The 24,580-nt window shown below is 39.5% G+C and overlaps 1 protein-coding gene across 3 annotated transcripts in view; it reads left to right on the top strand.

Annotated features, from left to right (window-relative positions):
* Nucleotides 1-556: 556 nt before the first annotated feature.
* Nucleotides 557-24,580, top strand: part of PBRM1 (polybromo 1) — a 54,561-nt gene continuing 30,537 nt past the window's right edge. For 2 of the 3 annotated variants that reach the window (XM_059479897.1, XM_059479895.1), the window contains exons 1-14: nt 559-649; nt 1,588-1,743; nt 2,483-2,580; nt 3,123-3,270; nt 5,514-5,654; nt 6,289-6,405; nt 6,806-6,874; nt 7,623-7,721; nt 8,144-8,229; nt 10,741-10,839; nt 12,368-12,459; nt 15,770-15,986; nt 21,442-21,583; nt 22,051-22,148. In XM_059479897.1, the coding sequence (XP_059335880.1) occupies nt 602-649; nt 1,588-1,743; nt 2,483-2,580; nt 3,123-3,270; nt 5,514-5,654; nt 6,289-6,405; nt 6,806-6,874; nt 7,623-7,721; nt 8,144-8,229; nt 10,741-10,839; nt 12,368-12,459; nt 15,770-15,986; nt 21,442-21,583; nt 22,051-22,148 (1,610 nt within the window). In that variant the 5' untranslated portion in view covers nt 559-601. Of the gene's footprint in view, nt 650-1,587; nt 1,744-2,482; nt 2,581-3,122; nt 3,271-5,513; nt 5,655-6,288; nt 6,406-6,805; nt 6,875-7,622; nt 7,722-8,143; nt 8,230-10,740; nt 10,840-12,367; nt 12,460-15,769; nt 15,987-21,441; nt 21,584-22,050; nt 22,149-24,580 lie in introns of all 3 variants that reach the window. The other variant, XM_059479894.1, reaches the window with a different exon arrangement.

Here is a 24,580-nt window from a genome sequence, read left to right as displayed (position 1 = left end):
AGACTGCATAGAAATTGAAACTGTTTTTTTTTAGTGTATGGCTGCATATTTAGTGCTTACTTCTGAATATAAAAATCTACCCTGAAGAGTGTTGGAGGTGCATCTTCTTAGAGTTTATTAAGTGTTTGTTGACCTTAAGATTATGTTGTTATAAGCACTTTTCTGCTTTGCATTCTGTAACTTGCAGCTTTCTGGTTTGTACTCTCAGGTCAGGTATCACTTCTGTTTACTTTCTGCTCTGCTTGATGAATCATTCTCTAGCAAGTGGCTGTGAAATCTCTAATGCATATTCAGGAACATTAGAGAAATGTATTTTTACTGTGACAATGACAGAAGTGTCTAGCATTCTGTGTATAAAATTACTTTGTAGAATTTCTGCTGGGCTAAAAAAAGTTGCCTTCTGTTTCTTGCTTTTTTTCTTTGTCACTGTAATTATCCACTTTATTCTTTGATTTTATTCTTTATCTACCTACTCTGAATTTTCTTTCCTCTCTCTTTCTTTTTTCTTGTCTTCCAGTTGTGGCTGTGCTAACACCATTTCTGGTTTGGCACTCTTAGAGTGTCTCCTTCTCACAGTATCTGTGCTTGCCCATCAGACACTATGAGGAGATTGGCTTTTCGAGGTGCTGGTTCTACTCTGGTAAATCTGGTAAATTATTGATTGTGTCTCCATCCCTCTGCCTTGGCCTTTTGCTTTTCTTTTTCCTAACTGTTAATTATTCCTACCTTATTCATCTCACGTGTGTGCCTGCAGTTATCTCTGTCTCTAACAAAAATGCTTTAATTCAGTTATATTGTGCTGCCATACCTTGTCAATCATCTGAGTGCCTCCTAAAAGAGATCCCTGGGTTTGGTTGGAAAATGGGGATAGGGATGGATGCATCTGTTCTGTCCTCAGCCTTTGAGATGGCCCCAAATAAAGATACTTTTCTGATGCTGTCACTGGAAGTTGGGAAAGAGCCAACAACTTGTTCCATAAATTACCATAGTTGTTGGATGGTGGTTATTCGTTTGTCACTGCTTGTGTTGGTAAATGCAAAACTCTGGCCAAAAGAGGAGGGGGCTTTCCCTGCTTCCCCATGGTTGAGCCATTCATCCCACACAGAAAGTGGGAGTGGGAGGTCCCAGGGTGATCCAGACCTTCTTTTCACTTGAATGTAACACAAGGTATTATCTGGCCCTTTTCATTTGTAATTTGTTTTGCTTGGTTGTTTTTTTTTCTCTGTTGGTCTTTTTTTTTGTGGTTTTTTAGTTTGACATGGAATGAAGAGTTTTTACACTGTGGTTTTTGCTTAGTTGTTGTGCATGTGATGGGGTATGAAATTGTGGAATTTAAGAATATATTCTGTGAAGAGTTGCTAATTCAGTGTGAGCTTGGGGGTTTCTGGCCTTGCTGTTATTGGTGACTATAAAACTGTAGGAGCATTTTGATTTCCCTTTACCATTGGGAATTTCCACCAAGTTGGAGTTTACAGAAATAGCATTTGGCAAATGTATCATGTGAAGCTTTGCTAGCTCTGTGGGTAGCTCTGAGCAGAGGGTTTGGATGCAATGCCAGGGCTTTAAGAAGGTTTCTGTTCATTATAGAAGAAGTTGGATTCCATGGGTTCCAAGAGGCGAAGAGCTACCTCTCCTTCCAGCAGCGTCAGCGGCGGGGACTTCGACGACGCCCATCACTCCACCAATGTTCCAGGCCCCAGCAGGAAGAGGAGGAGACTTTCCAACCTCCCAACTGTAGATCCTGTTAGTACCTTCTTCCTGATGGCACCTTTTTTCTTGGGGATGCTGTATCCCTGTGTGGATTATGCTGGACTGTAAAATTAATGACCTTATGTAGCACATGTGCGCTGGTCCTGAATCTGTTCCTGCTTTGGCTGAGCTGTGTTTAGGACCTGGTTCAGCTTTGGCTTGGCTTGGTCCTGGCTCACCACTTTCATGTTTTTCTTTGCTGTTTTGATTTTGCTGCTTTTCTCTTTTTGCTGACAATTTTAGCAGATGGAAGGATGTTGGAGAATGAGCTGAAATCATAATGTGCAGAAGTAGAGAGCTTTGTCTGCATAGCAGATGCAGAGGGATGAGTGGGGAATAGCACAGGCAGTGATTGCTGAAGTGTACAATGCGTCTGCTATGCCTGTGCATGAGGAGTCTAATGTTAATTAACTGCAAAAGAACCCCTGTTGTTATTGTAGATGCCTGTAACCTGGAGAGCATTGCAGTGAATTAATTTACATGTTGGGTATTTTACTTAGAATTAGTATTGAAATAAAGCTCCTTGTGTTCAAAAAATAAATGGAGATCCTGCAGTACCTGGCATACTTCTCAGGTATCCTGCTAAAGTGTGAGGTGCTCCAGTTGCTTCTCACTTCTGCTTTAGGGCATGCTTTGGATTGGCAGTTTGTCCTTCCCTTTGTAAGCATGCTTTTGTTTGTTACCTCCTTAAAATTCTCTCCCTTTTCCTTATTTCATTGTTCTTGCCTTTCAGATTGCTGTCTGCCATGAGCTCTACAACACCATCAGAGACTACAAAGATGAGCAGGGCAGGCTCCTCTGTGAGCTCTTCATCAGGGCACCCAAGAGAAGGTGAGGCCACAGGTCTGGTTAAACCTTGAACCTGAGATTTAATCAGGGACAAGTGGAAACTGATAAATACTTCAGCAATAATTTGTGAAAAATCTAAGCTAAATTTGCCATCATTTCACATCAGTGTTTGATTTAATTATTCAATGGGATGAGCTTACATTGGTGCTCTTTTTCAGGAAAAAAAAAAGGATACACTGAATTAATTTGTATTACCTGCTTAAAACATCCATGCCTTGGATTATAAGATATTCTATATAAGTGGTGGGATGTAATACTAAGGACACAGCTTGGGAGGGTTAATAGAAGTGACCCTTGAAAATGCAGTAGCTGAGTCTGAATTTTCTCTTAAACTCAGAAAATTGAGGACAGTAATAGTACCTGAAGTGAGCTGACTGATAGAGCACTGCCCACATCTTTTAGCTGTAACAGAAATGTATTGGAACTTTCTTTGGTTTATTTAGTCATAAACATGCACAAGCTTTAGTGCTGTGGTTTGGGTTTTACTGCTTGGAACATGATGCCTGTTTTTGTCATTGCAACAGAAATCAGCCAGATTATTATGAAGTGGTTTCTCAGCCAATTGATTTAATGAAAATCCAACAAAAGCTGAAGATGGAGGAATATGATGATGTGAATGTGCTGACTGCTGATTTCCAGCTTCTCTTTAACAATGCAAAGGCTTACTATAAGGTGAGCAAACTAAAGGCTCAAATCCATTGTAAAAGGAGTAGAGATGTTCAAATTCTGCCTTGGTTTGGCTAAAACCTCTTCAGTTTAGGCTGAAGTATTATTGGTAAGAAAACAGCACATATTGCAGTTATTTGCATAAATTTCCATAATGTTGACTGTATCTTTCTAAAATGCCCTGCTATAACAATTTTTCTGTGTAAAATCATAAAATAAAGTGGGGATGATCTTCATGTAGTTTTCCAAAAGAGGTTAAAAGCAAAAACGGAGATATAAACCGAGAAAAATATTCCTCTGTCAAAGCCTCCTCATTTTACAACATCCTCTGTGTTTACAACACCCTCTCCACCTTTGAAATGGAGAAAGATTTCTTTTTTTTTTCCCTCCCAGAAGGAAAAGTTTATGCTCACAGCAAGCTTATGATAGGAGTGTTGAATCTTTCTCTTCCATTTGCCACTTAATAAAATAAAAAAAAGGCACAATGACTGTCATAGTCAGTGATGATAGATGTGAATTTAATGTCATCAAGACAACCCCCATGGCAATTCCCCCAAACTGGGTGTGTGTTTTATTATGGATACTAATGGGTTTTATTGCAGTTTTCATAAGGAAGTGGGGGAAAAAATTGGATTAATATTGTTTAATGTTTCACTCCATAAGCCAGTGAAGTTGTATGTGGTGAATGAGATGATACAGCAAATCTAAACCTGCTAATATTGCCTTTCACATATCTTTGACTTTGGAGATGATCCAAATGAGTTCCTTCTGAATAACCCAGCTGGAGTAGCCAGGTGACATCCAGAAAGGCAATGTTTGTTTCACTTTGTGCGTGTAGTAGCTTCTCGAAAACAGATTTGTGGCTTAATGCATTTCTACATTCTGCTTCCAGGAGGAAAAGCACAAAGATTTCCAAGTCCATTTTGTACTCCTGGAGCTTTGCAAGGCACTCAGTGTGAAAACCCCAACATTAATGGGTTGGTGGCAGAAGAGAATGACTGAGATTTTATAGAATGTGTGCTGCCTTTGCCTATAGAATTGTGGGCTCAAAATTTAACTGTGTCATAGAGATCTTGCATTAGACTAAAAATAGGTATCCATTATTGCAGGATGAAGGAATGTTGGCATTCCAGAGATTTATGGAGCTGTGGCACAAAAACTTAACCTCTTCTTCTTTTCACCTTTTACCTTCCCCAGGCAGCTCCATGGCATGGACAAACCAGGGACAGTGATTGATTGTCAAGGTCTTTGTTCTAGCAGATGTTTTATTGGCAGTGCTCCAGCAGAGATGCAGCCTTTGGGGTTTTTTTGTATTTCTGGTCAAGTCTCTCACTCCTGAGCATCTTGCATTAATACAGAAGGAAGCAGATTTGTGGAGCAGGATACCCTTAAAAAATCTGCTCTTCATAAGCAACATCTGGTCTAATGTGCTGAGAATATTTAAGCCTAATAAGGCAAGATTAAGAACAGTTCTCATGTTGGTTTCTCATTTGTATTACAAGCTGTCAGAGGTTGAGAGAGTGAAGTAAGAAGAGTGCAATCAGCAGTAATAAGGTGATATTATCAGCAGGAATACCTGAAATAGAGCCTAAATGACAGAGGAGAGGGAAGGAAAAATACATGGGTGGAAAAGCTCTCTTTGCTCTGTGTAGCGGGTAATAGGCACGTGCTTGCTTGCCACTATCAGCTCTGTGTTTTTAAAAGTTAATTTTCTAACTAATGCTTCTACCTCTTCTAAAAGATGTATCCAGGGGTGTACCCAGGTGGTAGCATGTTGTCAGGTTCTTTGGAATTGCCCAGTGAATGCTGAGTGTAAACCATTGCAGTGCTTTCAAAGATATTTATTGGCATTCTTCTGTAGAAGTTCATTTTCAAGTGCCATGCCATGACAGCAGTATTGGCATTAGTCAGATTTGTGGCATACTGAAATTTAATCTGTTTTAAATGCTGGTGGTGTACTTCAACAAAAGCCAATGATTTCTCAGATTCATCTAGTTGGCTTGTCCAAGCCTCAACCCAGCTAGTTTTATTGCAAAGTTTTCTGAAAGGCTTGGATGCTTTTGAGTGATACAGGTTATATTTTCTAGTGCTTATTGTAATTCTTACCTCCTCTGTCAAAGAACAAATGAAGCAGGAATTTCCTAAGTTTTCTATTGCTCATATTTAATAACTTTCAGCTGGTAACTTACAAATTTCCTCCAGATGAGAGTGCCCTGAATTTTGACTGTAATATTTGATTGTTTTTACAGCCAGATTCTCCTGAATATAAAGCTGCCTGCAAACTGTGGGAGCTGTATTTGCGCACAAAAAATGAATTTGTTCAGAAAGGTGATGCTGAGGACGATGATGATGATGAGGAAGGACGTGACAATCAAGCAAATTCTGAATTAGTAAGTGTGGGCATGACAGCTGCATAAGGGGAAGGCTGTAACTGTGGATGTCAGCTGGCTCTGAGAGGGTGAAATTCATTGAGTAACATTTTCATTGTTAAATTATGCCCCAAAGGGTATTTGTTGTGCAAGTTTATTAGTTCATCACTTCACAACATTGTGTGTGTGTTTCACTTTTGCCTAGCAAAAAAAGCTGTGAGGGTTTCTGATATTGGTAAAGCATGGTTCTGGTTTAGTTGGAATAATATGAAGTGTGCTTGAGTTCATGCCAGCATTGAGGTTGGTTGCAAGCAAGATTCATGTCTAATGACATCAGTTATCAGCCAGTGCCCCATTCAGTCAGTGCAGCTGTTCCTGGAGTGTTATGAGAGGAAATTTGGGCTAGCCTGGTGTTTGTGATGTTGGGATGCACGTTTTCAGTAACTGTGGTGTGTGTCTGACAGTCTGCAGTGTAAAGATGAAATTAGAGTTTTTTAGTGTACCTTTACCTGCATAAACAATACTGTCTTCCAAAGTTGCATCATCTATTTTGTAGCTGATTTTTTCTGCCTTTGAAATATTCAGCACAACTTGAAGCCCTCCACTCTGGCTGCTATGCAAACTTACTTTCTGTAATTTTTGTTTCTTACATTAGTCATCTCCAGGTTACCTGAAGGAAATTCTGGAGCAGCTTCTTGATGCTATAGCTGTTGCCACAAACCCCTCAGGACGACTCATAAGTGAACTGTTTCAGAAACTTCCTTCTAAAGTGGTGAGTATTTTAGTAATGTGGGTTGTGTGCTAAGCTGGAAGCCTGGACATTTCTGTAACTGATGTCACAGGCTCTGATGGCCATGCTCAGGGTGCAGCTCTGTTTCTGCCTCATCAGTGGCAAACTCCTGTACCTGTTTGTACTGCTCTGTTTCAGAACAGTGGTGTTCTGGTTTTGAGGTGAAAGTTTTAACCAGCAGAATAAATATTCTGAAAACTATCACCATGGATTTTCAATCAGACCTGGTCTTTTATGTCACTTTATTGATTCTTTGTATCTGCCTCATTTGAGGCTTACACTGTTCTTACCTTCAATTGATCTAACGGCTTGTTCTGTGAGCTGTTAGAATAAAACCTTTGTGACTGTTTATAGTAATACATAAATTCTTTCTGTTTTCCAGCAATATCCAGATTATTATGCAATAATAAAGGAACCCATAGATCTTAAAACCATTGCCCAGAGGATACAGGTATGAACATATTAATGTGTCAGGGTACAGCCTTTTTTAACAGAATTGTTAGAAGTCAGGATTTATGGTGGCAGGAAAGGCAGTGAGCTTTCCCTCTGCTATTAAAAAACCTGCACACTGTGGTGATTCAATGTTCTGTGCTGGGTTAGTGCTGCAGAAGATGCTGTGTGGAAGATCAGGCATTGTGAGCTGTGGAGTGCTGGCTTTGAGCCAGAATATCTCGGGTTCCTTGATGTTTAATGGCTTAAAGCAGTTCCTTGACAAGTGCTGCTCATGTAAAACTTCGGAGTGCTGAGGCTTGGTTGTGCATTATCATCACCTACTTCTGTTCTAGTGCTATAAATAGATGTTTTGTACTGATGCATTTTTCATCTCACTTCTCCAATAATTTGAAATACTGTTCTGTAATTCTAGCATTTTGTATAGTAGGGATAGGACATAGACTGATTGAACCAGAGAATAAAGTTAAAACAGCATTTTGTCAGAACTCTTCAAAGTAAGGGTACTGTTATCTTTTAAGTGTTTTTTCAATCTTAGCATTCATGAGCTTTATAAAGACTTAGCATATATCTATGCTACTGTCTTTGATTACTTTTTGCAGATACTTATCTGTTGTCTTTACAAATAAGTTGCTTTTCTATGAACATTCCTTTTACTGAATATGAATTCCTTTGCTTTTCACTATTGGCTTAGTTCTCATGCTGTCTGAAAGTTGCCACTTTAACCAGTTCTGCTTCTTGTTGTATAGAATGGAACTTATAAAAGCATTCATGCCATGGCCAAGGACATAGATCTTCTGGCAAAGAATGCCAAAACCTACAATGAGCCTGGATCCCAAGTATTCAAGGTTAGTTTCAGTTGTTCATAGTGTGATTTGAGTTCAGATTTTCTTAACTACTTTCTATGCTGGTTGATCTTTAAATAAGTCTTGAGCATAAAGCTCTCAAGACCCTGATTTTATTTTTTTAAATAGCTTTTAGTGGGTTTTTCTTTTTTACATTGCTTTTTGTAGAATTGTGCAACCGTGACAAAAAAATGAGCCTAGCCTGAAGCTGCTCAGGTCTTCTATTCAGTTTTTTCAGGCCACTGTAAAAATACTGTGTGGGAGTATTTCAGGCACACTTTGTTCCATGCTTCATTTCTCATGCAAAATTGTTTTATATCTAAATGTAAAAACACCTTAATTTTTGTTTTAGATAGCTGAATATATCTGATTACAATATTATTCACTTTCAACATTAAACAAAAAAAAACTCTTTTCATTGACAGGATGCAAATGCAATTAAAAAGATATTTAATATGAAAAAGGCTGAGATTGAGCACAGTGAGTTGGCCAAGTCAAGTCTCCGAATGAGGTACTGAAAATTCTGTAATCTCATATGAAAACCTCTATTGACATTCCTTTAATTGTGCTGTGGAGAGTATAGTGGGAAATAATGACTTGAAAACTTACATTAGTGTTGTTTTATTAGTTGTACATTGGTTAAAATAGTTTTTGAAAGAAAGCTTTTTTCTTTGAAATACTTCTACAGTGAAATACTTTTGTGATGTACTTGATTATGAAAAATACTGTCAGTGGATGTTTAATAAGTTATGGCAAATTTCCACCACATGTTTATAAGCTAATAACAGAAAATGAATAGTGAGGAACAAGATGCTTTCTTTTATTGAAAAGTGCTGGGTATTCTTGAACCTTGTTAGGAACTGAAACCAAAGAGCTCACAGTTAGGGGCAAAAACATAGGAACAGAACCTTGGGCAAAAGATACTTAGAGGGAAATCCATTCATGTTTGAAAAGCAATTTTAGCTATGAAGAGAGGCACAGGAACCTGAAGATCCAGATTTATTAATCAGTGAAGCAGAGATTTGGCCCTGAATATGCAGGTATAAAGCACTTGATGAGAGTTGATAGCTCTATTTGTTTCATGGGGTGATTTTACTTAGGAACAGCATTTTCTTCCTGTGAAAATCCATAGTGTACAGAGAAGTGATGCAGTCATTATAAATGTTTCTTGACTGAAATGCAATTAAATTTCTTCTGATATAAACATTTTACTTATAAGTAACACTCAAGAGTAGGTTTAGATATTATTTGTCAATGTGAGCTGTGTCATTTATCCCAAAAAAATTAAGCAACGTCCTGCAAGCCATTCAAGGAGTTTGAAAACTTACAAGGTGGAATCTCTTTATCTGTTTGAGCTGTTTACTGGTATTTGGTGCTGGGAAACCACTGTTGGCATTTCCTGCCAAGGTGTGTATGGTACAGCTGGAAACACTGTCACTGCCTTACTTAACTGAAAGATAGTTTCATTTTTTCTGTGTATATGGTGTCAGTTTTATAAGTGTTGCTAGGATTATTGTGTGAAAGAAGTGAAGTTTCCTGGTTGAATTTTACTGCTTGGTCTTTTGAGAAGTGGTTTTTTTTGGTTGGTTTGTTCAGCATCAGCATCCTTCCCATGGTTGGGTGAATCATTGCTGGAGCATATAAAAATAAAAAGCAGAAATACTCTTTAAGGAGCAATTCCTGACACATAGGTGAATAATTTTCCTTCATAAAAGTATGTGTAGTGGCAGAAGATTTGGATTCTACAGACACTGAACATCCATATGTGTTTGCTTTGCAGTGACTAGAACTACACAGAAGCATAGAGGTTTTCTGTTTAAATTGTGATTGTATTTCATTTTTGTCACTGTGTTGGCCATTGATGAAGCTCAGCATGTCAGGGTGTGTGTCATATTTTTTTCTGAGGCTCAATGGTTTTTCTTTAAAATCTGATTGTGTAAGAAGGGATGACAGATAAATCACACTGATATTTGTTAGCTGAATTCCTCTCTTGCACTGCCAACCATTTCCACTTCTCAGCTGCCTTATTCTAGATGTTCCTCTTGTGCATTGTGTTCTCAACAAAACTTCAAATCCTGAAGTAATCTATCAGAATCATTGACAGCTCCCTTCTTTGTTTCTCTGACTTGGGGGGAAAAAATAATGCATGAAGCAGGCTACAACAATACTGGGCTGGATGCAGAAAAAATGTGGATAAGAAAAGTGTCATGAAAACCAAACCTTTCACCTGCTATTGTATTTCACTGGTTGCTTTTTCTGTTGAACCATTCTTTTTTTGTTTGTTTCTTTCTTTCTCAAAAATCTGCTTCACAGAATCATTATTCTTATTTAAATTCCTAAGTATTGAACTTTAGGGGAGTTCTTTACCTATTGCCGATTTGGGTAAAACTCCATCATAAGTTTACTTCAAGTGCATTTTCTATATTTTTCTTCTCAATTTGCATCTGTTGTTCTTTGTCATTGATGGCTCAAACTCAAATCATCATAATGCTACTAACCTAAGCTTTATATGTTCCCCTGTGTCAAAAATCATGGTTTTTATTGCAGAGCTCATTGTCTCCTTTGCCATCCTAAACTGCTCTTTGTGGGTGCATTTAACTGTCCTCCCTTAAAGTGACAAAACTGAATTGTTTGATAATATGCACTGTCAGCCAACCTGACAGTGACTTTAAGTGTTGATAAACATGACTGGACCTGTGTGATTGGCTTTATCTGGTTGCTAAGGAACATTTTGTTGGCTGCTTTCACTGCTGTTTAGGCTGAGCTGTGTGTACAGCTATCAATGCTTGAGCTGAACGTTACTTTCCTCTGACTTTATAAACAACATCCGCATAAATGCTGGAGCACTGAAAGGATCTCACTTATCTTTTAGCTTCCAAACATCTGTCTCTGAACTTTTTGGCTGATCTATCAAAGTGATTCTGTAAAAAGCTTTTTTTTCTTGCTGCATCTTTTCATGGGTTTAAGGTGGGCCTGTTTTTTTTCCTCCCCCCTTTCCTTGGCTTGCCTCTCCTGCCTTAAGGACTGCATCAAATTTGGCTGCTTCCAAGCTGACAGGTCCTTCCTCACAGGGTAAAGGCAGTGTTGGGGATGAGAGAAATTCTTCTAACAAATATTATCGGTAAGTAAATTGTGCCCTTAGAGGAAAAGCTGGGTCCTCATCCTATGGAAATGCTGAATTTTGTTTGATTTTCTTCCTCATACCTGCCGTGCTGCTGGGCTTTGGATTAGGATGAGATGAATGCTGATAAGACATTGATAGTGTAGTTATTGCTGATTGGGGAGTGTGTGCAGTCCATGCTGGCAGTGCTCCCTGGGGTGGCTGCAGCTGACACTGCAGCACAGGGATAAAGGGATAAAACCACCTGGGCTGCTCAGCTGGGCCTGGATCTGCTGCTCAGGCTCAGAACCTCTTTGTGAAAGTGCCTCATGCTCATGGCCCCAGGGCCTGGGCCACTGAACAGCAGCACAGCAGCCAGGGCTGGCTCAGGGTGCTGAGGCTGGAGTGGCCCTTGTGGATTTCCACTGGCAGTGGGAAGGTGAATTACAGCTCCAGGGGCCTTTGGGAAGAGGGGCTACAAGTGGATGTGCTCATGATCCAGGTGAGGATTGCACACCATATCAGTGGTACTGCAATATAAATGACCCAGGTGAATGAAGCTTTTCTGGTGAAAAGAGGCAAAGCACAGCAAGGACAGAAGCAGAAGTGGCTTCATCACACAGCAGCCCAGCACCAGCACTGCTGCCCTGCAGGACTGCAGGGACAGATGGAACCCAGAGTCAGGGACTAAAGGAGCTCAGTGGATGTTTTAGAGGGATGGCCCACACACTGAGGAAATGATACCTGTGTGTTTGTATCAAAAAGGCAGAAAAGGATGTGTGGGAGAGTGCAGGGCCCAGGCATGCCCTCAGCTCATCTGCTTTTACCCAGTCTTCACTTGGCCCCTGCAGGACAAGGCTGAGCCCATTTCTGGAGTAGCCTAAAGAGCTGATCTTGTAAAAAGGCAGAGAATGTCAGGCATAGCTAATGTAGTGGGGTATGAAATGCTGTGCCCCAGGTTTGGGACAAAAGAGAGGGATGCTGAAGAAGCCCAGATGAGACGGTAGCCAGTGTGGATGCCAGGTTACTCCACCTAAGCATAGGAGGCTGCTTCATGTGCAGGCACTGTGTGTGCTGAAAGTGCCAAAAGTGAGGATAAGGGAATGAGAGGAAATAGAATATACAGTGTGTGGAATTCTTTCCTGTAGACAAATCCCAGTAAAATAGGATCAAAACCTAAAGTTATTAATTGGGAGAGACTTATTATCATTCCCCTTCTCTTGCAATCAATCAAATACTCAAGTATACAAAACAGGCCAGAAGGTAGTAGGCTGAAGCTCAGTTTTCTGACTGTGTTGGATGGACCAGCTCATATAATAGAGGCAGACTCATGGCTTGGTAAGAATTTCTCCTGTTAAAGGCTCTGGCTTTCTTTGGTCACTGTCATAAGCTGTGTTCCTGCTTATGGAGTCATGACTTGTTTGCTCACACACTCTGGGTGACTGCTAATAGTTAATGCGATAACCCTTTCCTTTTTTTTTTTTCATTATAATTTTCTCTTTTTTTTATTTTTCATTTTAAAAATTCCTTTACTTTTTCTCTTTCATAGCAACAAAAGATCAGCCCAAGGGGATCGTTTATCAGCAATAACCATGGCATTGCAATATGGATCAGAGAGCGATGAGGATGCAGCTTTGGCTGGTAGGAGCTGAAATGCAGTTTCTCTAATTCCTTTCATTAAAATGTTCACATGACCAAATCTGTAGAGCTCCTGATAAACTCAGTGACATTTATTTCAAAAATGTTTTGTACTTAGTGTGTGATTCCTTTGACTCTTACAGCTAGTGAAATAGGGTAGGCCAAACTTGCTGGCATACTTTGAGTTTTCTGTATGTTTCCAAGTGTTCTTACCCAAGCTTTAGGGAGCTGTTGCCTGTTTTTATTCCTTCTAAAACTGGGTGCTCCATGCAGCAAAAGAGATTGGTAGTGCTGGAATTGCTTCTTTGTTTAATTTTTTGTTTACATTATTTCTTCAATGATGTTGAAAGATGCATCTGTTCAATATGTATTATTGGGGCATTTATTTCTTACCTGGTAATTGAGCTGTACTCCACACAGTTTTCTAGTGGATGGGTATGTAGAATTTTTTGAATTTTAGCTCTTGCTGTAAGCAAAAGCATTTTGATTGCTGGTTAGCTCAGAGTTCAGTTACTGCTTCAGAGCAGCTGTTTTCTGGGAGGTGTGGGGAATATTTATTAGCTGGGTTTTGCTTTTTTGTTAACTGTTATTTTTTCAAGTTGCAGTGCTATAAAAACATGTAGCTTTTTATGTTTTAGTGATTTAATTCTTGCACTGATTAAACCACTTTCTGGTGCCACGTTTGCTATGGACATTATTGTAATTTTTTGTAAGACCTCTCTCTGTGTGCAAGGCTTTTGTCTTGCTGCTGTTGAAGCTCTTCTATCTTTATTGCATTCACCTAAGAGGCAATGTTATTTTTTTTAGCAGACCTGTCCCCCCCTAGGATTTTCTGTGCTTCCAGTGTACTACTTGGACAGCCCTGTGCTGCCAGTTTCTGGGTGACAAGGGCTTTTCGTTAAACCAAGTGATATTTTTATTAATTGCTCTGCTGTCTCATTTCATTCCTCTAATGCTTGTTAAAATAAATGAGAACAAGGCTGCATGACTGAACATTAATAGAACTCTCTCCTTGAAACAGAGCTGAATCTTTATGAGCTTCTTTGGTTGTAGCTGTTGCCTAAGCAATGAACAATATCAGTTTCCAACAGAGTTTATCCTGACAGCTGCAGATGGTGTTGGTGTGGTAGAGCTTGTAGAACATTTCCAGCCCCAGTGTAAAAGTTGTGAGCAGCTTCAGCAGCTCCCTTGCTCCTCATTATCAGTCCACAGAGGCAGGCATAGGTGGTCATTATGTATTACTTGCATGTATTTAATTTTGTAAACAAGGCTGTTTTGTTTTTACTGTCTCATTTAGAGATAGTTTAAGACTGGATGCTGCTTTTGGTTTTACTGGCAACCATCTTCAGTTGGACATGGAGCTTTCATTGTTGTTGGGGTGGTCTGGGACCACAGAGGAGACAGTGGGATTTTTGTGGTATCTGCAAACTGTAGTTGTGGTAACAGCACAAAAGGACTGCCTGTCCCTCTCCTCTGCCAGTGCTTGCTGGGGATATGGGACCTGGTGCTCTGCACATTAAAGAAAGTACAGTCTTGCATCAGATTGTTTGCTCTATAAGAGCAAAAATATTATTATGGCAAAAATAATAATTTTTCTGTCTTCTGGCCTGAGTAATACATTCTTCTTTGGCTCTTAATAAAGCAGGTTTCATATTAGGAGATCAGAACAATTTTTCTAGATAGGTAAGAATATATGATGTTTACACATCACTTTTAAAGAACATGCACATTATAATGAAAATGTAGCTGTATATTTATTTATATTTATTTACAGCTGTATATTATGTAAATATAGTTATATCTACGGCCATAATGTGTATATATTTACTCATACCTGTATATTATGTAAATATAATACAGTCAAACTATAATACATAAATGCTTTATTTTAGTATATTTTGAAATAACTAATTAATATCTAATTTACTTAGATTTCTTTTTAGGGAATGCCTCCTTTCAACACAGTGAAAGTACATTTCTTATTTAGGGTATTGAACTGTTTTGTTGCTGCTCACACACAGCAGAGAACAGCAAATACTTGACTGATCCCTTTGTGTTTTCTCTTTCATAGAAACAAGTTATTCTGCTTTTTCAGTTTGTTTCTTACTTTTGGTAGAGTGCTCAGAACTGAGCAATTTGAGTAAACAGACCAGACTGTTTGAGTAAACTAAACCATAATCTATTTTTGAAACTTCACTTGATTTCAGTGGTAGCTCCGGTGATTTGTTTCTACCAGAGTTACTGTGTCCAGCTCCTGCTTTGCTGGCTGTGGTGTAGTAGGTGCTGGGCCATTAAGTGATGATGATTGGCATCATTAGGATAATTTTGGGTGTCTCCCCAAATCAGTAATGCACATCCTCAGTGCATGTTTGCACATCTGCTGATGCCTGGTCGTGTTTTAGCTTTGCCTCTGACCCTGGCAGGTCTCACACACTGATGTAGATGTGGTGTCAGGCTGCAGAGCAGCAGTGACAGCGCTGTGTTGTTACAGTCTGAGGGTGCCCTGGCTTTGTCACCATTTCTGTGTGACTTCACTGAAGGTGGATAGAGAGCTTGAAGCTGTGGCAGCCTCCTCTGAGCAGTAATGGAAATGCCAGCTGGAAACCTGGTGTTGGAGAGCTGTGTAGCTGAGTGACTCAGTGTGTCATCTGCCAGACTCAGAGGGGAAAAGGGGTGAATAATTTGACTCTGGCATGTGCAAAGCCTTGTAGATTTTATGTTATGTCTGTCTGCAAGGTACAAAGTGCACTGTTCATGTGACTTAGAAGTGTAGAAGGATTGGCCATTTATTGCTTCCCATCCTGTTTCCAGTACCAGTGTTTTCTCTTTCCTGTTGTGTTTCTGTTATTCATGTAATGTTTCTCCTAATTTTATCTGCAGTAAGTGTTAGCTCTTCATAGCTTTTCTTTCATTCATCCTAATCCTGAAACAAGATAACCCAAAAAGTTTGCTATGAAGTTTTTAAATATTTACTATGAATTTTGTAGGCCTATTGGATAATCACTGTAAAACATTTATTTCTTCTTCATTTGCTGTATATGTTAGAGGAGCATCATCAGGTTTTAGTATCAATTTTTTCTGTTAAGCTTCACAATTTTTATTGAGCTGTGATTAATATTATCTAAAGGATTGCAATAAAGGGGTTTTTTTGTCAGCTTGAGGCTCATTAGATGTGTGTTGTATCATTTTCTGAGGTGTGAATCTGACTGCCAGAGAGGGCTTTCCTTTCCTTCTGCTTTACACCTTTATCCACCAAAACACCCACTCTGAGTTGTTCTGCTGAGTTTCCTGGTTTTCTTCTCTCTCTGTGCAGCTGCTGCTCGTTATGAAGAGGGAGAGTCTGAGGCTGAGAGCATCACCTCCTTCATGGACACCTCCAATCCCCTGTACCAGCTCTATGACACAGTGAGAAGCTGCCGTAATAACCAGGGCCAGCTCATCTCTGAACCCTTTTTCCACTTGCCCTCCAAGAAAAAGTATCCTGATTATTATCAGCAGATTAAAACACCCATTTCATTGCAGCAGATCAGGTAAGAGAACAGAATGCAAACTACATCTGGTGTGAAACTATTCAAGTGTTTCTTTTATTCTCAGAATCTTCTCTTATGGTCAAATTGGTGGTACCTGTCCTCTACATCTCATTGCTGCTTGTTTCAGCTCAGTCTTTAGATCATCTGTGGTACATGGCTGCTGTTTGGTTTATTTTTCATTGAATTTCATTTGTAATGTGCCTAAAAATTGCCATATGAATAATTCTGAGGGCTAGGTGTGCAGCAGAGATGAAAGCTTTTGAAGAACTCCATTTTTCTTTTTCCCTGACCTGATGGCTTGATTACCTCTTACTGCCATGTTCTCTAAGTTAAAAGTCTTCAGTGTGAATTGTAGGAAGATGGTTGCAATTCCAATCCTCCTGTCTGGGTCACTGTGTAACTGTGGAGAATAATTCTATTCATGGTGATGTGGTTGGTCTGGACTGAAGCCAGCATTTATAAATGTGTGAGCCATGGAAGGTCTGTGAGCTGCCAGAGTGCAGTTGTCAGATTAAAGACCTGAGTGAAGTGAGCTGTGTCTTTCTTTGGTGGCTCAAGATAAGCCAGTGTGATGGGTGTGAGCAGGTCCTGGGAGCATTAAAAGGCTTTAATGGTGCTGCCCAGTGGCACTGGGGCTCCAGGCCCTGCCCCAGCCACACCCTGGGGGTACCTGCAGTCCTTCAGCCCCAGTGAGGGAGCCCTGCACCCTCCCACTGCTCATCCCTCTGTAATCCACTCTGATGCACAGGTCTGTACATTTTAGCTATACCATAATGCAATCTGTCAGACTTGATGGAATTGTTGAATGAGCAGGGTCTTTGTTAAATCAGAAGTTGACAAAGCTGATTTTTGGTTTTTTATCTTGTCAGGGGGTGTTTTGCATGTGCTGGGGGATAAAAGCTGCCACACTGGTTATCTCTCCCATCAGTGGCTTTAAAACATTTTTTCTTATGTCTTAGTACAGCTGTAATAGTGGTAAAGAAAGTGTCTTGCCTTGAACAAAGCATAAAATGTACTTCATGAAAAAAAAAAACAAACAGTGAAATTAAGAAGAATCATTGACATTGTGTGCCTGAATCTACCTAAAAGTACTGGCTCAAGTTATATATAAATAGATTTGTTTGGGAGAGATTTTCCATTAAAAATACCCTTGATATCAGTTATAGAACAAATAACTTGCTATAGAGAGGCAGCTGCATTTCTGCTTTCCTTACAGTGTAGGCAGGTTGCATCTGGCTGTGTGAGCAGCACAGAAATTCCATACCAGTGTGTGCTGAACTGTAGAAAAAAGTAACTTGACTTACTGTCTGGGGGCTTAGAAAATAAAAAAGGGAACAGCCAGGCTTTTTAGAAATAGTGTTTGAGGCTCACAAATTAAAGTATAATGTTTGTAGAATCTAATTTCCTGCACATTCAGAAATTCAGCTGTCTTTTAAATTACCTTGTAATCTTCACTTTTATATACCTCAAAAGCCTTTAAGTCATGCATATGTGCTCTTAATTGATGGGCTTTAGGGAAAACTGAAGCCTCATGGCTTTGCTGATAGTGCTAATATGTCTTTAGTATTCAGAACTGCCACTCATTAGGGGTGGAGATTGTTTATGGGGTTTTGGGTGTTTGGTTTTCTGTGGGATTTTTTCCATTCTTTTCTTGTGGTGGTGGTTTGGGGATTTTTTTTTGAGATGTACATAAATAGAGCATGTCCTCTGTTCCCAGATGGGGATAGAAAAGTTCAGTGTCCCAGTGAGAGGCTGAAGGAGGTGGAGTGAAGCCTGCCATTCCTGTTTCATCTGTTGGGCTCTGGCATCTGGCTGCCTCAGCTGTCCTGCCAGAGTGAGCTGTGAAATGTGTGGCTGTTGAAATTTTACAGCTTGTCATGTATTTCAGAGGGTTTGTGTGTGCTAAAAGCAGGAAGTCTTTAAAATAATTCATGATTTCCAGAGGGAGTGTGTGTGTTCTGGTTTAATGAGATGTTACCTATCCCAGCCTCTCAGTCACTTTGAGTGCTCTAAAGCTCAGTCATTTGAGCTGAGTGCTGATCCTGAGCTGTTCCTGCCTGTGGGAGGTAATCATGCTGATGGCTTTTAGTTGTCTCCTGATTTCCCCCTGCCTTGCTGCTCTCAGATCACAGAACAGCCGAGTTGGAGGGGAAACCATCCTGCCCAAGCCCTGTGGCAGGGTTGCCCAGAGCCTCGTGTCCAGACTGTGTCCAGTCAGGCTTTGAAGGTCTCCACACATGAAGACTCCACATCCTGCCAGGGCAGCCAGTGCCAGTGTTTGAGCACCCTCCCAGTGAAAACCATTTGTGTTCAGCTGAAATTTCCTGTGTTCCCCTTTGTTCCACTCACCTCTGGCCAGTCAGTGACACAGCTGAGGTGACCCTGGCTGTCCCCTCATCCCTCCCAGCAGATGTTGAGCACATTGATGAGAATTCCCTGCCTCAAAGAGAGCAAAGCTCAGAGCTGAAGAACAAGAAAATCCTATTTAAAAAGAAAGGCATGATGCTTCCAAGGCTGTGGCTTTGACATGTGGTGAAAGTGCCTAATGCAAAGTTGACATTGCTGGGGAAGAATCATTCTGTTAATTACAAATAACCACAGGAGCAGTCAGGGGAAGATGCAGGAGAATGAGTTCAGTTCCCAAGTGCACAAGTGCTGGATCCTGGCAGGCTTACAAGAACACTGTTCCTTATTAAATTTTACAGTGTTGGGAAGTATCATCCCCTAGGCAAGTGGGTCGGGCTTTTTTATCCCAGAGGAGGAAGGTGTGCCAGGGAATGCCCTGGCAGCAGCTCTCTCTGAAACACATGTGGGAGTACAGGCACTGAAATTGGTACCTTCACAGCACACCCTGGTGTCTTGTGCTCCTAGGGCTGCAGCTGAGGTTTAAAAATGTGAGAGGATCAGGTGTCTAACACACTTGGGTTTGTGTGATAGCTACTTTTTGGGGAATTCAAATCAATTCTTTTTAATCAGTGTGATCCTTTTTGGACAATGCTCTATGACACAACAATTTAAATGTTTGCATTTATGTGATGTGTTGGGGTTCTCTTGAATTTTGTGGTGGTTTTGGATTAGTTATAAATGGTTTGAGTGGAGCTTATAGTAAATGTCATCACCTGGTCAAGGATATTTTGCCATATAACTTAAGCAGTTTTAGCAATGTGGCAAATCAAAAAGTGGAACTAATTTTGAAGTATTAGAGACTGGTGCCTGGGCTGAAGTTTGAAGGGTTTATGGAGAACTGTGTTTTTGTTTGCTTGATTCATAAATGAGTCAATTGTGAAGAAAAAATGATGCCTCTAATATTTTGAATACACTGTAAATTTTCACTTTATCTGAGATTTAGGAGTTCTTTCATTCCTTTTGTCACTTAATATAACTTATTATTTGGTGAATATTGTATATTTTTGAAATCTTCTCTTTGTGTAACCAGTTTTCCTGCCTTAGGAAGTACTTTCAGTGCATGTTGTATGTTTATAAAATCACAGGTTCTAGTAAAGAAGTTTCCCAATATATTTTAGAAGAAGACTTTCATCTTCGCTAGGACATTTGTTAAATGCATCTCTTGATCCCACTCATTCTTTGTTAGTGGGTTGTTTTTCCCTCAAGAGGCAGGACTAGCACTTCACAATTTCTGAATAAAAGAAAATAAGTTGCATAACTGATCTTATCATGGTGTTTGAATATTTTTCAGTAGGGAAGTTTTAGGCTAAGTGTTTGTCTAATAAATAGATCTTTTGGTTATATGGAAAGAGTATGTCTCACCTTCACTCCTTGCAGATATTCCACCTGGACAGACTGATGAGTTTGCAGTAGACATTTTAGGGACTTGAGTGCCAACTTACAGTATTCTTTTAATTAATATTCTGATTTCAACCGAATTAAATGTCATGTCAGTGTTGTTTTGGGCTTAGTGGTCTTATGAAACTGTAGCCTTACTTTTAAACTTTTTTTTCTTCATTTTGCAAAAGTCATTTTGTATAAAAGGAAATTCTTTCTCATTTTACTCTGCCTTCAGGTACTGTTATATCCCTGTCAATAATTTTCACAGAAATTTCTCTTAGTTTCTAGTATATGATTTGTGTTATGTTGGCAGTGGCTTTCTGTAGAGCCATGAGTTTGGTTAGTTTCAGCCTCACTTTGTGAAATAAACTGATGTTTATAAAATCCTATCTTCCCAAGATTGGTGAGATGGCTTGTTAAAAATTTATTGTGAAAAGCTGCACTTCATTCTCTAAATCCAGAGAAGTCATGATGCTTGAGTTCTGCTGAGTTTGAGTGTAATTAAATCTGTTTGAAACACTTATGTAATAACCTACCTAATTAATCATCCTATTGTTTGCTAACAGCAGCACAGAGAATGGTAGGAGAGGAATTTCTTTGCAGGCTAGAACAGAATCACTTCTGTGCCTGTACATTTTTCATTTCTTATGTCCTGGTTGGAAGTTATCACTTTCCAAACCATTCAGTCTAAGTGGGGTTTTTACTTTTGCTTCAGGCCTTTGATGAGCACGGCTGTGAATGTAAATGGTTTGCTTAAAATCAGATGGCTGCACCTTGGTTGTTGGGTAGTGGATAAGCAGGAGCAAGCTTGGGGCTGAAAAGTTTTATATTAAATTTATTTCATGGTAGTGATGATGCTTCATCAGGCAGGGACACATTCAGCCAAGGTGGTGCAGAAGCCAAGCTGGGTGTGAAGGTGATGTCTGGCTGCTGGATGTGCAGCCAGGAGGAGGAGGAGGTTCTGTTGCAGCTTGACAGGTTTTGGGGTTGTGTTGCTGCAGATTAGTATTTTCTGCTGTGTGTCATGAAGTATTGGAAGGTTTTAAAAAAGGTGGCTAGAACTTCCAGCATTGTGTAAGAAAACACATCAAGTTGAGCATTAACTCATGTTGATTTCTGTGTTTAGCATGTGAAAAATGACTTCGTTGTTGTTGTTACTCCTCTTGTAACTGTTGTCAGGTGAAGTGCACTTTGCTGTATCACCAGTCCACAACCAGGTGTTTTTTTAAAGAAATTCACAGATTGGAGGGTTTAACATGAGAGGTGCTGGGTGCTTTTGGCTCTCACTGAAGATGAGTGGAATTGATGGAGGGAAGGCAGCGTTTGGGGCTGTGCAGAGCTGGCCTGGCTGAGGTCAGGGCTCAGGGGCACTGCAGCCTGTGCTGCTGCCTCACCTGTAACATCTCACCCCGGTATGAAAACAGAACTTCAGGCTCCACAGCTTCCAAAATTACTAAAGCCATTCTTTGAGGAGATGCATTTCCCTAATCTAGTTACAAGTGGAAAATGTTACTAGAGAATCAAAAAGTAAATCCCATTTCTGTAGGTAGAGCTCTTTCACTATTGCTTTGTCATGAAAATGACAAAAAATGACAAAATGAGGATATTAAAGGACTGTTTTGCACTGTGTAGCTAGTGAAATTAACTGACTAATATTTCTCTTTTGCAGAACCAAGCTGAAGAACCATGAGTATGAAACTTTAGATCAGTTGGAGGCTGATCTGAATTTGATGTTTGAAAATGCCAAGCGCTACAATGTCCCCAATTCTGCCATCTATAAAAGGGTGCTGAAAATGCAGCAGGTTATGCAGGTATGTGGAAGAGAACAAGCAAAAGGATATAACTGCACACGTAAATTTATTTCCCTAAAGGATATTTTTCCAGAATAATTTTTAACTAGACCTGTGTTTGCAGAAGTATTTTCTTGCTTAGAGGGAAGTATGGGAAGGGAGAGCATCATTAAGTGATTTTTTCCTCAGCACACCTGCTGCCTTCTGTGATTTCTTGCAGCCACTTTATTCCTTACTGTGACTCCCAACCTAATTAAATTGTGAGAAAATTGATGATGTAGGGCTTTTGAGTTTCCCTTTAATTGAATAAGGCTAAAACCTGTCAGATTTCATTAAGTGTTCCAGCTAATTGCTGTAGTCTGAAATGGCATTGTTTTCAAGTTGGTTCCTCAAAAATTGTTCTGTCAGAAAGAACTATACTGCTCTTTAATTCTGTTCTCTAAGTGTCCAGCAATGAGTTTGGCTTCAGGTCTTTGTTCTTTTTTCAGGCAAAGAAAAAGGAGCTTGCTAGGAGAGATGACATTGAGGATGGGGACAGCATGATTTCTTCTGCTACATCTGATACTGGAAGCTCAAAAAGGAAAAGGTATCTCCTTCTGTAGTTCCTGCAGGACATAACATTGCTGCATCTCTTTTTGTTACAGAGAGTATTAAACCATGGTTTTCAGCATTTGTGTAATTCTGAAACATCATTAAGTGTTGATTCTAATTAATTCAAAACTATTTGCTGACTCTAAATTCCCAATTTTGGTCTATTAGTTGGCAGTTGTCAACATCAGTTCAATAAGTAAAATGGGCACTGTAATTGCACTGAACTCAGTGATTTTCTCAGCAGATTTCAGGATTTTTTGGGGAGAGTTGTTTTATTTTAGCCTGACAAATAGATAAACTGATTATAAGAGGTTGATGACTTAGCATCTTATAACATAAACCAAATTTCCAGTGATTTGCAATAGACTTTTCTATTGAGCATAATGATGCCTTTTGGAAGGTATTCTTTATGGTGATAGCTGGTTTTTAATTAATGTTAGTGATACATTTCACTCCAGCAAGAGGGAGTTTCTCTAGTCTGCCTTATGGTGTCATTTGAAGTAAAGTCCAGCTCAGATAAAATTGCAGTGGTAGCAACAGACTGTGTAAAATTGCATTTCAGCATCTTTCTTTGGTGTTGCTTATGAGCATTGGCTTCTTGGGTATTTATTTCTTGTTTTGTCAAAGGAACAGCAGTTGTGGGGGGAGGAAGGGAATGGAGTAGAGCATCAGTAGAGTCACTGAAGAACAATCAAATAAGTGCAGAAATGTACATTCATTAAAAAGCTTCAGAGGGAAAATATGAACATGGGTTTGGGGGGGGTGCAGTGTAGGGATGCTGGGAAGAAGAAATTTAATGGAAAGGAAAGGCAGACCACAGAACCAAGTAATCAAGAAGGAACAAATTGCAAAAATTGTTAGATTTGTGATCTTCAGATTCAAAAAGAAGTACTAACCTAATCAAGCAAGTCAAATTGTCATCAGAGTCCTTTTAATCTCATGTTGCTTTTGATCACCTCGTGCCAGACACTACTGAAATGCTTAAAAGGAAAAATTCTGTCAGGCTCTGTCATCTAAGAACAATAAAAGAGGAAAGGGAACAAGGGATTTCCCATGTTGGTAGGCAAGGGAGATCAGAATAATGCCTGAAGAGCACCTGAAAATGCTTTTGATGTTGTCAGTTTGATGCTTGTTATCCATTCACTTGCTGAATGATAGCAAGGAAAAGATCATAAATGCTGATGATCACAGAAGTTAAGCAATGAGAGGAATTCCAAAATGTTGCTAGAAAAGGAAACCAATGCAAAATTCATCCTGTTGGGAAAATAACAGTTACCCAGAAGAAAGTTGTTTGAATGTCCCCTTTTATGTATCAGATGCATGACATGAATCTTGAGTATTGGCAGGCCTTTTTATTGCTGTTTCTGCTTTGGTTTTGCTTTGCCTGTAACTGTTGAAATGAGTGAGAAAAACCTGGAAACACATCAAAATGGGGGATTTGGCAGCATGTCTGTGTTCTGGCATTGCTCAGCTGCTAGTGGGAACAACTAACCAACATTTGCCAACAGTGGTAATGTTTAGCATATAGAACATATATTTTGAGTTTTCTTTGTTGTTAGTTTTCTTTAGTTATTTTGCTGATCTCACCAAGGAGTAAGAGATATCTGAGGCATGAATAAGTTATGTTTTAAATGTATAATGAAAGGATGAACATGGGAAATCTGTGTTGCAGTTTGGTTTCTAATAAATTGTACTGGGATATTTTGCACATTCTGCAATTGAGGGTAATTTTTTATGGTGGTTGTTGTCTTTGCAGATAATGTAATAGTCAAAGTTATAACTACCTGAATAAGTCTTGAGGAGATAGCAGATTGGAAACCTGTTGACAAGTGCTTTGTAGTGAGTGTATTGCTCAGTGTCACAGTATCTGAGCTGAGACTATGCATTATTGACATAAATTTTCTTCTCCCTCATTTAATTTACTTATAGCCATGTACTGTGTGTACAGGGAGCCATGTACTTTTTTATGATAAACTGTGTCTTGGTTGTGCTGTCAAATTTCTTGAGACAGCCATAACAGCTACACACAGGATGACTGTAACATTTGTGGGGATAGCATGTACCATTGTGGGCTTGCAGTCTTAGGGAGCTTTATTGACTTCATTTGGATTGACAGATATTTAAGCAATTCTTTCTACTGCATCCTTGATATCCTTACTTGGTACTGAAGAATGCACAAAATTACTCTGAGATAAATAGCTCATGTCTTTGATATTCTGTGTTCACCAGAAGTAATCATGAAGGTACTGACTGGTGGGTTTTACCCTGTTCACTCTGGATCTTGAGCTCTTGGATTCAGATGCCTGATCCTGACTGGTCTGTTTTCTCTGCATCTGGAAAGTGCTCAGAGCTCCTTTTGGCCTTTGCACTTTGAGAAATGAGTTAGTTGATTTATTTTGTAGTACACTTGAACTCAGGGTCAATGAG

The sequence above is a fragment of the Ammospiza nelsoni genome, chromosome 11 (genome assembly GCF_027579445.1).
Source record: "Ammospiza nelsoni isolate bAmmNel1 chromosome 11, bAmmNel1.pri, whole genome shotgun sequence".
Taxonomy (NCBI): Eukaryota; Metazoa; Chordata; class Aves; order Passeriformes; family Passerellidae; genus Ammospiza; species Ammospiza nelsoni.
This window is presented reverse-complemented; position numbering and strand designations above follow the sequence as displayed.